Here is a 14,292-nt window from a genome sequence, read left to right on the forward strand (position 1 = left end):
TCAGATTGGTTTAAACGGTTTAAACAGCTTCAATTCGGTTTGAAATCAACGGGTTTCGCGGTTAAAATTGACCCAACCCGTTTAGCTAATCAGCCATAAACTTAAAATCATAACTACACAATTTACTAAACAGTTTTACAATTTCAATGTAAATGGAACGATTCAATTTCAATAAATGATTTCAATTATAAATTCACATCCTTAGAGTTAAGTGATTGTTCATACCGGGGGGGTTCCTTCTTTATAATCCTTCCGGTTTCCTTATTTAGAGGTAAATAGTCATTCTTAAAGTGGGATACCCACGCTACCATCTTAGGAGAGGTCATGTTCAAAATATGGGATTGGGCTCCTCTGTAGCACACCCCTGTGCTACAGATCGTGTAGCACGGCATGAAAGCTTGACATGTGATTTTTGGAGATCATATGGTCTAATGGATTTAAGCCTCAGGGGGTGGAAGACATTGGCGATACACTTGATCTCCCAAACTGATCCAGCAAGTGGGTTCTCTGACTTTTCAATCTATTTTTGTTCCTGAGGATTTTTACCACAAGTAAACCTAGAAAACCAAAGTGTTTCTTCTTATTCTTCCTTGAAATGAGAATACACAAAAAAAGAAAAAAATGACGAGTACAAGGGTTGAAGGTGCAAGAATGAGCTGAGAAGAAATAAATGTGAAAGTAGGGATTTTTTCACTTGGTTCTTGAGAAAAAAAAAAAAAAAATCAAAAAAGGAGGCGAAAGGGTATCTCGTTTTGTGATTCTGCAACTTGGAAAATTTTAACTTTTAGTGAGAAACACCAAAACCCTATCAATATTTCCCTTCGGCTTAGGTAGATTAGAGAGAGAGAGAGAGAGAGAGAGAGAGAGAGAGAGGAGGTTCGAAGGAAAAAATGAAAAAAAAACAGATTCTTTGATGAAGTTTTGCATGTGGGGAAAACGATAAATTTTTTTTTCCCTTCCCCCTTCTTGATCGTATGAAATCGGTTTGGGTTAAAATCTTCTAAGTTGCAGAGAGCCCTATTTTGTTTTCAAAAATTCAAACCGATCTGAAAAAGGAGCGATTCTCTAGAGAGGGGGATCAGGTGTGTCGCTGATGTATTCAACTTTCTGAGCTAAAATCACACGATCTTCAAAAGCCAGGTGTTGAGCTGCTGTGCTGAGCTCCACCATCTGTAGCACAGGGGTGTGCTACAGACGAGCCCGATCCCAGAATATGAGTCTGTCACGAAAGAAAGGCGAGATCTTAGGGATTTTCTTCCACTAGGTCATCCTGATCGTCGACAATTGTTTTCATGCCACGTGTAGTGAGAGGCTACTTTTAGATATATTAATTTTGGTTTTGGATTCACTCATTTCTTGTATCGGAACCCGTGGAACCGAATCAAATCGAACCGAATGATTGACACCAATGTATCGGTTGAAATTTAACATGTCATAGGAGGATCCATTTGTCCACCAAATTTCGGCTTCAGAATCTAGGTGGTTCGTGGCAGATATTCCTCGACGGAAAACCGAGAGTGCCAAACCCTAAAAACGGAGCAGAACGGAAACCTCTTATCTACCTGAGCTGAATTTCTCAAGTACACCCTAACATTGAACCAGAATTCAGAAGGCGAATGTTTCCTGGCATGTTCTCCTAAAATGCTCTGCATATCCGCCATTGGCATCAGTTAGCTTGGTCTGGTGCGGTCTCCCGCTGCTAACTACCAATTATGTCCTGCGATCGCTCCATGGACCGAAGAGAAGAGTCTCAGGCTGGCAACGGCAATGGCAACGGGGTTGTCGCCTCGAGTCGCCCTCTGTTGGCTAGCCAGAGGCTTCGGTTGAGTCCAAACACCGAACACGTGCCGGAGAACTACGATGATCTACAATTGGAGTTCGTTCCTTCTGTTTTCAGTTCTCTTGAGCGATACCTTCCTCCGAGCATGTTGAGTATTTCGCGAGAAGCGAAGGTCCAGTACATGCGAGAAATATTGGCGCGGTATTCGTCCGAGGGGGAGCGGACTAGAGTAAGGCTTTGAGATTCCTTCTTTTCTTGTTTGATAAGGCTTTTTTTTTTGCATCTGTTCCTTGATTAATTATTTTTCTGATTTTTTCTTCTTTGGATTCTTCATGTAATACTTTTGAACGAATGGCTTTGGAAGTTCTTTGGCTGTTCTTTCCTCTGTTTTTTTCTTTTTTGCAATTGGTAAAGGCGTTCATAGTAGTGGAAAAACTGCCCTTAAGATGCCCCTGCTTAATACCAGTGCTTTGTGCTGAAAGTGAGGGTGCAAGTAAATTTAACGAGGTATTGCTGATATAGAGGATGATGTTTCATAGATGATTAAAGTGGAATGGAGGAAGTAAAGAGGTTCGTCCGAGGTGGCGTGCGACCAACTTATTCTTTTAAAGCTTAAAAGGAAAGTTCTATAAGATAGTCGTTACACCAGCTATGATGTATGTGACAGAACGCTAGGTAGTTAATAAGTGTCATGTCTATAAGCTATGCGTAATGAAGATGAGAATGCTGAGATGGATGTGCGGCAAAACTAGGAAGGATAAGGTGAGGAATGATCATATTAGGGCTGATTTAGCTCTAAGAAAGCTGTTTCAGATGGTATGATCATGTTCAACGGAGGCTTAGGGATGCGCCAGTAAGGGTGAGTGATCTAATTCAGATTGAATGATCTAAAAGAACTAGGGTAGACAAAAAGTGGCCATAGGAGAAGTAGTGAGGAAAGACGTGCATAGTCTAGGTCTTGTCCCAAGTATGACCTTGAATAGATCCGATTGGAGGGCTAGAATTCATGTAGCCTGAGCTAAAGGTAACTTGTCTTGCTCTTCTCGCTAAAAAAAATTCCCAACTAGGATTTTTTTTGACTTAAGTCAAAATATTACTATGGGTTGGTTCATTGAGTATTTTATTGAATTTTTGTTTTATTAAAAAAAATATGTTTAAGATTTTCATTTTTTATTTTTTATGAAGGTAAGAAAAAAAATGATATAATGACAAATGCTCAAAATAAAATCTATTGAATCTTTTAGAAAGAGTAGGGGTCATCAAGTCTGGCCAAAGAAAGAGCCTTATGGGTTGGGACATGGATAGAGATTATTACTTTAGTCGATCAATAGTTAGTGGTATGGGGCCAAGTCTCCTTCTTTCCTCCCTTTCCCATTTATGAAAATAGTAATAGGTGACCCCTTTCTCTTGGATATCCTTTATTATGTTGGTTAAAGAATTTAGTTATATTTCATAAAGATGGCGGGGGTGGATACTAGGATCCGTTAGTTCGGTTTCCAATTCCTCCCTTTGGGAGTTTAGAAAAGGGAGAATTGCACCAATGAGACTGTGGCCAAGGATTAAAGTATCGGTATCGGTTGACCAAAATTAAGATACGTATCGAAGGGTATCGTATCGTATCGGAGATACGCTAAGATACACTAAAGATACGCTCATAAATGGATATGAAACACATTTTTAAACATTTTTGCATAAAAAATGTATTAAAAAAAGCTATTGATAACTTGTATTATGCATAAACACTAAATTAGGGGTATCGCACTAAGAATTCAAGGTTTGTAGTTATCCCATAAATATAAAATCCTTGTTTACAACCTTGATTTCCACTTTAGTTAGAGAGAAATATGGCTGACAGCAACTTTGGAACAAAAACACCTCAAAAAATCATGTTTTCTGAAAAAAATACCCATCTTGGCCATTATATGACCGTAGTGCATTGTATCAGTACATACTGATACTCACCGATATGTACTGATACTCATCGATACGTACCGATCGATACATACAAATACTCACCGATACATACCGAAACATATATTTTACCTTGATTTTATATTTTCCATAGAGTATCAATACGTATCGATAGTGTATTGGTGCATATTGATATGTATCGTAGGATATATATCGATACGAAAGGGTTTTAAAAATTCCATGTATCGTATCAGTGTGTATCATATCAGTCAGCTAAATTTAAGATATGTATCGGAGGGTATCATATCGGTATCGGAGATACTTTAAACCATGATTGTGGCCCCCCTTCATTGGGGGCCTCTACTTGGTGGGTCACTTTGCTCCACTTCCTTGAACTGGCTAAAGCTGCACCAAGCAACCTTCATTTGAAAACTAAAGGTGTGAAGCGACAGACAGAAGCTTTACCTGCTGTTGGTCTAAAGGCTAGTCTACAAGTCCAAAAAGGCTAGGAACAGATAGGGTGGGGTGTTCTCTTGTTGGGCGTGAATTCAGCAAGCAATGACAACACTCTACTTCACCCAAGTGCGTTAACGCGTGTGCTGTAGTTTTTCAATTTGTTTAGGCATGCTAGCTGTTGCTTGGTTCTGGTGCGTGCCTTACTCAATTAGGGACTTACGGAGTTGTATTTTTCTTTTGCTGACTTTGATCAGATATATGTAGTCGACCCCATTTAGTTCGGATAAGGCTGAGTAGTTGTTGTTGGTTAGGTTACCTTAGTTCTCGCTCATTGTAACTGTTATTGAGATCAGAGATTTGGAATTGTTTTACTTTTATGGTTTGCTTGCTTTCAGTCTTCTTTAGTTTGTTGGTTCATCCTTCCCGATGGTATTAATTACAATTTTAACTTCATATTCTTTTTCACCCTAATAGAAAGGTCTTAGATCTCGTCTAAAAGCAAATAAAACATCTATTCATTTTGATTTACAAATTTGTAAAGGTTGCTCTCTCTCTCTCTCTCTCTCTCAATAAGAGGCATTCCAATTATATTTGTCTGATTATGGAATCCTCCATCAAACAAGCTGTGTTGATGCTCTTGCTTAGAACGGAGTGGCTAAATGCAAGAATCACCATATGAATTGGCTAAGTATCTCATGCTTGAAATGAATGTCCCTCCTCAATATTGGAGTGAAGTGTTTTTTTTTTTGCTTACCTCATTAATCGGATGCCTTCCCGTGTGTCGGCATCCTACTGCTCTATTGAAGTTCTTCTGGGTTCCTCTTCGTTTGTTGTGTTGCCCAAGGTTTTTGGATGTGTAGTTTTTGCCCGTAATCATCATCTTCATGGGAAGTTTGATCCTCGGGGGCTTTGCTGTATTTTTCTTGGCTATTTTTCCACTTAGAAGGGGTATAAATGTTACCATCCTCCTTCCTGGTGGATGTTTGTAACTATGGATGTTGTCTTCCATGAGTCTGAAGCATATTATCCATCTATAACAGCTCTTCAAGGGGAGCCTACTCTACGGGAAGATGTGTATTTGATTGCTCCATTGGATGATATTGAATTTGAGGAGCGTGTGACAAATCAGGAATAAGAGCAGGCTTCAGTCTAGGGGGAGCCCACCTAATCCTTTAAATGTGGTTGTTGTAAAAACGCAACCCTAAAAGTGATGCAAAAGGTAATAGAAAAACAAGAATAAACAATGCACATAGGTTTACGAGGTTCGGCAAGATTGCCTACTTCCTCGGTGAGGTGAGATTTTGCTTCACTGTCAATGGAGAATAAGGTTACAGTGCTCGCCCTCACACCTTTCATAATTGCTTATAGAGAAAGTTATCTTGTTACAAATATATAGCGAAAAACCCTAATATCGGAAAGTACAAAATTGCCCTCAAATAAAAAACTCGAGCAGGGGGTTGCGTCCCCCTACACCCCCACTTTTCAGGGGGGCCTGCACCAGTACTCCCTAGGTTAAACTGCAACGGAATACAAGACATCGTACACTAACAGTTGTTCATACTTGGCATAAGCAAGTTGATATTACCACCACTGTGCCCAACCAGTCGCCTCCATTGAATCCAAGTCTACTAAGTGGCCTTACTCCATCTGGTGAGTCTCCTCCTCGTCCTAGTGACCCTTGTCTTGACTTACCAATTGCTATTTGTAAACCCTATAGGACTTGCGCTCAACATTCCATCTCTAATATAGTTTTATATGGCAGTCTTTCTTCCTCCTTCCATAGTTTCATTTTCCCTTTGTCGCCTATTGCCATTCCTCACAACTAGCAGGAAGCTCTGGCTAATTCAAGGTGGAAAGAGGTGACAGATGAAGTGACAAGGGCCTTTGGGAAGAATGACATGTGGGATTTGATGATTCTCCCTTCTAAAAGGATACCTGTGGGCTATAAGTGGGTATTCACAGTCAAACGAAAGGCAAATGGAATGGTGGACAGATGTAAAGCAAGGCTGGTTGGTAGAGGGTTCACTCAAACATATGGGATTAATTATTTGGGAACCTTTGCTCCAGTTGCCAAAATGAATAGTGTCAGTGTTATCCTTTTATGCGCTATTAACTTGGGTTGGGAGCTGCAACAACTTGATGTCAAGAATGCTTTCCTCCATGGAGAGCTTGAAAAGGGGGTATATATAAATATTTTTTGTGGATTTGCTTCTCAAAATACCCAAGGCAAGGTGAGCAAGTTGAAACCGGCCGTGTATGGTCTATAACAGTCTCCCCGAGCATGGTTTGGATGTTTCCACAGAGCCATGGTGTCCATTGCCTATAAATAGAGTAATGCTGATCATATTTTGTTCATCTAGAATACAAGTGAGCATATTATAGTTCTCGTTGTCTATGTAGGTGATATTGTAATCACTGGGAGTGATATTGATGAGATAGCTCAATTGAAGACATATTTGGGGATAAAATTTGAAATTAAAGACTTGGGTAAGTTGTAATACTTCCTTGGCATTGAAGTGGCTCATTCAGCTCAACGTATCTACCTCTCTCAACAGAAGTATACACTTGATCTCCTACCAGGCATAAGAAAGCTGGGGTGTATACCAGTCAACACGACAACACCCTCTTGAGCCTAACTCTCATCTCAAGTACAAGGATGGCGAACCAGTTGACAAGGGCAGTTATCAGAGGTTAGTTGGATGACTGATATACCACTCTCACACTTGACCAGACATAACCTTCGCAGTGAGTTTGGTTAGCCAAATATGTGTGATCCTCACTCGACCCATTTAGAGGTGGCATATCGGATTTTGAGGTACTTGAAATCTACTCTTGACAAAGGGGGTTCTTTTCATTTACGTATTGAGGCTTTTACTGATGCTTACTCGGCTGGTTGCTCAGATATTAGAAGATATATCTCCGGATACTACATTTTTGTTGGAGGCAACCTTGTTACTTGGTTGAGCAAGAAACAAGTTATAGTTGCAGGGTCCAGTGTGGAAGCGGAGTTTCGGGCTTTGGCCCATGGTTTTTGTGAACTCCTTTGGCTCCAGGTTCTCCATCAGGATCTACTTGTTCCAATTGAGCTTCCTGTGTGTCTATATTGTGACAGTAAATCAGGGATCAACATTGCTCATAATCTGGCGCAACACAATCGAACGAAGCATGTAGAGATTGATCGTCACTTCATCAAGGAGATGATGGAATAAGGAGTTATTTGTTTTCCATTTGTCCAACCCGGTGTCTAGTTAGCTGATGTGCTCACTAAGGGGCTTGGTATTGAAAATTTTCATCCAATTGTTCAAGTTGGGTATGTTTGATATCTATGCACCAACTTGAGGGGGTAGTGTTGTAATAAGGGTTCAAGTAGTATTTTAGTCATGAAGGGTATTTTATTCTTTTTACCTATTCTAGAATGTTCTCTCTATTATTATAAATAAGGAGGGGCTGCTGTATTGACACACAAATGTGTTTATGCTACTGTTTTTGATAGATGGTGTTATAATAATGGGTTTTAGGGAAAGTGTCAGATTCCAAACGGGTCGTTAAGTCCCTAAGGGGTTTAATGATCATAGTAATATTCTAGAATTTTCTCTCCGTTATTAAAATAAAGAGGGCTGGTGTCATATTAGACACAGGTTATTACCCATCCAACAAATGTTAATTTATTGGAGAGAAGAACACCAACACTAGACACAACAAGAATATGTCCAAATGGATGTACAAGATAAAAAGTTGACCTGTGGAAATATGTATTGACCTTGTCTCCCTGTTTGGCAAGCTCGTCTATTTTTAGCTGATCTTTGATCCATTTGAACGACATGTTTATTGGGCGAGATGACAAGCGGATCTCTTTGATGAGGCAATAAATATTAGCCTGCAAAACATTATGGTCACTCTCAATTTTCCTTGGTAGATGCATTTAATATGCTCAAACAGTATTATCATTACTAAATTCTAAAATTATTCTCTCAATGACTGCATGTGGTTTGATGTAGGATATTCTCCTTAGAATCTCTTGGGTGTTTGGAGATGGAGATTTCCAGGCTTAATCAATCAGTGTTCGTATTTCCCAAAAGTTACAAATTTTCTGGTGGCTATTGTTTCAACCTTTTGAGTTTATCTTGGTTTGGTAGTTTTGTTTTTCTGTGGATGGACGTACACATTTGGGTCCTGGCTAAAAACATTACAGTGGAATTTTTCTTTTTGCGTAAATATCTGTTTCTAAAAGTCACAACTTATTATTCTTGTATTGTGTGTATCTATTGTTTGATTTTTGTGCAACCACTCCCATTTGTTCCTGAAAAAAGGAAAAAAGAAAAAAAATAAATAGGCTTTCAGAATATTAGATGTATTTTCTCTAGAAGAAGTCAAAATAAATCCTGGGCAGATATGTGACATTCTTTGCCATTTCTCATGTCAGGTTCAGAAGCATAGAGAATACCGACAGAAGATAATATCACATTATCAGGTGTGTTTTGTAGGAACCTTTCACTGAACTGTGTTAGTTTATTACTAGTGGATGGTCCTATTATGTGGATTGTAATGTTCTTTTTCGTTCCCCACCCCCACCCCCACCCCCACCCCCACCCCCACCCCCCAAAAAAAAATAAAATTATAATGTTCTTCTTTTCCACCCGGCCCCACGCCACGGCCCCCGGCCCCCGACTGGCAACAATAGGAATGTTAATTAATTTTCTGCGCGGAGGAAGTTGTATTGTAGCCTTGTAGGTGGTCAAACAAAAAAGATATTTATGGATATAATTGAAAACAGTCCAGCCAACTAAAGATTTATGTTACCAAGCCATAAATCTGAATATTGGTTTGGGAAATTGGGGCAAAATTTGGTATGTGAACTTCAACTAAATCTCAGATTGAAGGACCACCAAAGGAAAACTCTAAAAAAGAAGAAAGAAAGAAACTCTCAAAATAAGATAGATACTGGATCTTAGTGCTTCGATACTGTTAAATGGGTGCAATATTGTGTACCATGGGGGGTACATCATTTGTGCTCCACGATAGAGGGTTTCTTGCTATCGTGGCTGGTTAGTGTAAGTTCCCTTTAGTTAGTAGTTTCCTAATTGGTTTGGTTTTTCATCTCTTATTTAGAGTTGCATTCTGGTTATACTTCCTGGTTAGTTGTTCTTGACTTCTTTCCTTGTCTGAGAAGGAATTTGTCTTGTAATCACCTAATACATATATTGGACGATGGGGACTGCTGTGAATAACTATTGCTCTATTCTCAGCAGTCTCTTCTTTCTCATCTTTGTTTTACTGGTTTTATATTCTGGATATCGTTTCATGGTAGCAGAGCATTAAAATCAGTGAAACACCTGCTCGATTTCTATTTTGAGCGTCCCATCCAAGGACTAAATGATGCAGATTTGGGTTCCAAAACCGGAGTCGGATTGCCTATGAGCCCATTCAATTAAGCAAAACCCAAAGCTAAGGTCTAATGGCAATTTGGTAAAGACCAGCCCCTGTTGAAAGAGAGAACTCCTTGTTTAAAGGGCTGCTGTCTCTGTGAATCTGGGAGAAGGGTTGGAACGCTAAGCTCTATCAAGGGCTGTCATTAATCGACCCAATAATGCGTAACCAGGGAGATCCCTCTTCTGCAACCTTAACCTGGCGGAACGGCAAGGTCCAGATCTGATTTTGTCTTCGATTTTCACTGTAGGAATATCAACTGGAGCCAAGACTATGGAGTTTCAGTCTCCCTCTGGTGGAGAATCACCACACAAGATCTCAAGAGGAAAGGAAGAGATCAAAGAAGATCAAACCACTCTTCTCAAGCTGTACTGTCGCTAGTCGTAGGAACCAAACCAAAAAAAGAAGAAGAAGAAGAAGATAGTTGTAACAGATCGATGGGGATGGGAGAAGAATATAGAAGAGAAAGAGAGAGAAGAGAATCGATTCAGGGAGGAAGGAAGAAAGAAGAAGAAGGTCAAAGGAGGGAGGGATATGCAAGCCTCTCGGCAGCCATGGTTTTAAGCCAAAAGCTTAAATCCAATTTCGATTTTTCAAAAATCTGTGATCTTCATTGTGTTACATGGATATATAAAGGAAAATCACAGCGAAACATTGGAAAGTGATTAAAATGGAAACTGATCTAAATTAGCAATTGAAATAAAAATTTGAATCTCCCAACTAACTTGACCACACCCTTCACTAACAAATAAGGAAACAAATCAAAGTACTAAATTAATCCCAAATCTTCCCATGCCCAACTACATCATTAAAGTTCTCTGGTCACATCACCTATGCTGCCTATCTATATGATTCTATCCTAGTTAATGGTAGCACGGAAGTAAACTAGGGCAGACTACTTCTTCTTCTATACTGCATACATGAAGATATTGGAGCGCAACAGTTAGAATTGATCTCTATTGTGCCTGTGGCTTCAATTGCTGGGAAATCTCTTCACAAATCTGAGATATAAAATTACTTTTTATTCAACCATTCGATGTGGCTAATCTTTTGAGGCAAGTTTGATTATCCAGATTTGGGCCCATCCTACTGTTTTGATTTTGAATAATTTTTATTCTCCATACTTCGTGCGGATACTCTTTTTTGAGTCTATTTCCTGCTACTTGCTACTGCAATTATTGGTGATCTGGCCAACTGATTGAATTGAGTTTTCGGGACTTTATTCCATTATATTAGTCGCTTGTTCAATCCCTCTTTCAGGTCAATCTGACTTATTATTTATCTGAGATGAGAGATCACCCAAATCTGGGTCCTTATTTGTCTGTTCTGGAATATATCTACCGCTGTTTACTGGTCTGGTCATACTTCACTGCTGCCGTTTCTTGGTTGTGATTCTACCTTGATTGGATCATCTGATTGAGTATTATACTACTGTTTAACGACTCTAATTGCATATCCTAAACCACCCAATGACAATGTCCAAGTTCAAATTACAACTATTAAACTCTCTGGAGTTTCTAACTAACTCTTGTGGGCACAACCTGTGCAGGCTTACATTCATGCCATAGGAAAACTCTCATTTTTTTATGGATAGGTAGGGAGGGGAAGTAGATAACAGCCAGAAGGCTCGAACTCAAGACCTGGTGAGAATGGGCTTTTTGTGCACCACAGCTCACCAATTGTGCTAGGCAGTTGTTACTTTCTATCCTTCCTATTGTGTCTTTTAGGTCATTTAGACAAGGAGGATGATTGTTGGAGGGCTTGAGCAGGACGGATCATACTATTTGGATGGAATTGGACCTTCTACCAATGTTGCTACTATTCTAGTGGGTCTTCTCCTTTTCAATGGGATCTTCGTCTTGGGGATCCATCCCTATCCAAGCTTCAATTAATGGTTCCCAGCTGCACATCAGTCTCTCATTTCGAGTGTGAAGCTAGAGAACTTGGAAAACATCATTGTTCGCGTCCTTTCCTGTTTGGAGTGTGTATAGAAGTTCATCTTTGTTTTCTTTAGTTCATTATGGCATTTGGGGTCCTTGTTGAGTTTGTAATAGATTAAGGATTTCTTATTTTTTCAGCTTTGTGGATGATAATTTTTACTTAACTTGGGTTTATATGTTAAAGGATCGCTCTCAAATTTTCATTTTGTTCAAAACTTTTTATCAAGAAATAAAAACCCAGTTTGATGTTTCTGTTAAATTGTTTCGTTCTAATAATGCCCTTGAATATATTCAGAGTGAGATATCTGATTTTTTACTTGGCTAGTGGCCTGATTCATTAGATTAGTTGTTCTTACACCCCTCGACAAAATGGGGTGGCGGAACGGAAGAATAGACACTTATAGGAAGTTGCTCGATCCCATTTGATTCATATGCATGTTCGCCAAACACTTTTGGTAAAGTGTGATGCTGTTCTTACTGCCTTTATCTTATCAATCGAATGCCCTCTTCTAATCTGAATAATTAAGTTCCTTTCTCTATTGTGTATCCTGTACCTTGTTAAATTTGCCACTTCTTGTTTTTGTATGTTCTTGTTTTGCACCCTCAAATTGATTAAACTGTTCCCCCAAGCAGTCACTGTATTTCTCTTGGCTACTATAGGATTCAAAAGGGTATAAATGCTATGATCCCATTACACACAAACAATTTGTCAGTGCTGATGTCACTTTCTTTGAGAGTACACCCTATTATTTGTCTACTTCTTCACTAACTCTCCTACAAATACTGATATTGGTCCTCCTCTTTTGGTTCTTGTGCCGCTTACTCTTACTATTGCTCCACCAGTTACTATTCCTCCTCTTTAGGTATATTAGCATCAGTACTCAGATGAAAATAGTGTCACCATTGCCCACTATCGTTTTTGCTCCGCCCACTATTCAATCCGATCCTAGTACTGAGGTCTCTCCTGACTCACTAGTTGCTCTTTAGAAAGGTACTTGCTCCCATACTCAAAAATCCATAACTACTTATCCCATTAAAAAATTATGTCTAGTTCTCATCTTCCTTCTCCTTTCTATACTTTTGCTCTATCCTTATCTAATAACTCTTTCAGAAACCCATTGTTTCAAAAACCCATCATGAGGCTTTGTCTCATCTTGGGTGGAAACTGGCTTTGGAGACGGACATGGATGCTTTGTTATCTCGAAAGACATGGACATTAGTAGATTTAGCTCTTGGTAAGGATTTTGTGCATTGTCTTTGCCTCTTTGGGTGTACACCATTAAGTATAATTCCAGTGGCTCTGTTGAATGTTGAATGTCTTATAAGGCACGTTTGGTAGGTAAAGGATGCTCAAACATACACTGTGGATTATTTTGAAGCATTCTCTCTTATGGCCCGGTTGAGTACTTGAATACGGTTTGTGTGCTCATTTCTATGATTATCAACTTAGACTAAAATCAGTTGGACATAAAAAAAAAAACGCCTTTCTATATGGTGATCTTTAGGAGGAAGTTTATATGGTGCAACCTCCTGGATATGATGCTCAGGGGGAGAATTCTACCAAAGCATGCAAATTTCATATAGCCATCTAAAGGTTGAAACAGTCATCGAGAGCATAGTTTGACAAGTTCAACTCTATTGTTACTCACTGTGGGTTCTCACAGTGCTATTATGACTATGTATTGGTCATTTGGTTGTCTATGTGGATGATATTATTATGTCTGGAAGTGATGTATCCAGAATTATGGAAGTGAATCCTGTCTTCGTCAACATTTTTAGATGAAAGGCTTGGGTTCTCTCGTGTACTTTCTAGGTATTGAGGTCCTACGAAGTAAGAAATGTATAAATGAGGGCAATATATCAGATCTCTCAATATATGACAGGCTGCATCCCAGTGAATAGAGCCTAGTGGAGGGCAAGGATCCATATAGCCTGTCATATATTGAGGAAAGACATGCATACTTGGTTTCTCCCCAAAGCATAACCTCGAATAGAGCTAAGTGGAGGGCAAGGATCATGTAACGGACGCCATGTAGCTGTGTTTTTACTTGGTTACAGTTATTGTGTAATTTCCTTGTACTTGTCCTTTTTTGTCCTTGTATGGATCCATATAGCCGACCCCAATTAGTTGGGATAAGGCTTTCTGACCCCAATTAGTTGGGATAAGGCTTTGTTGTTGTTGTTGTTGTTGTTGTTGTTGTTGTTGTATAGGCATTAAGAATGATAATATTCAGGAAGAGGACTGAAGAGTGGGCTGCTTTCAGAATGAATTAAAATTGTTGCTTCTTGCTATTGAACTTAAATCACATGACTAGAGAATAAGAAACAAGAAAGCTGGTGATTTACTATTAATCAGTCGAGGGATCTCTAGGAATAAAGAAGAATTAATTGACCCAGATAAAGAAGCATTCGAGGGATCTCTAGGAATAAAAAACTGTAAACAAGCCTGTATACAATACATGGCCATTACTTCTCCCGCTTTGTTAGCAGTTTAAAAAGTAACTTCAAAATTAATTGATCCACTCCTGTCACCCAACTGGATTCTCTACATTGTAAATCTGAACACTCGAACCATTTTTCTAAGGCAATGGCTAGGCTTTGTGGCTTAGGTAACCATGTGGTCCAGGCTAGGAGACAAGGATAGGGAAAGTCTCACTAGCTTCTTGTGTGTTTACCTAATTGTTTTCCCAAGCAACAACACGCTTATCTAGGCATATTCTTTGACTACACCCTGGCCTAGTTAACAAAATCTGATCCATCTACACCACCCCACACACC

At 39.3% G+C, this 14,292-nt stretch overlaps 1 protein-coding gene across 1 annotated transcript; it reads left to right on the forward strand.

Annotated features, from left to right (window-relative positions):
- Positions 1 to 1,387: 1,387 nt before the first annotated feature.
- LOC122081313 (2-oxoglutarate and iron-dependent oxygenase domain-containing protein ICU11-like) lies at positions 1,388 to 9,910 on the forward strand (the record flags this gene model as incomplete). Its single annotated transcript, XM_042648382.1, is given in 3 exon segments — positions 1,388 to 2,009; positions 8,571 to 8,618; positions 9,825 to 9,910. Coding segments are annotated over 3 exon segments (431 nt in total), but the record flags the coding sequence as incomplete, so codon positions are not given.
- Between the last annotated feature and the right edge of the window lie 4,382 nt (positions 9,911 to 14,292).

Source organism: Macadamia integrifolia, chromosome 6 (assembly GCF_013358625.1).
Source record: "Macadamia integrifolia cultivar HAES 741 chromosome 6, SCU_Mint_v3, whole genome shotgun sequence".
Taxonomy (NCBI): Eukaryota; Viridiplantae; Streptophyta; class Magnoliopsida; order Proteales; family Proteaceae; genus Macadamia; species Macadamia integrifolia.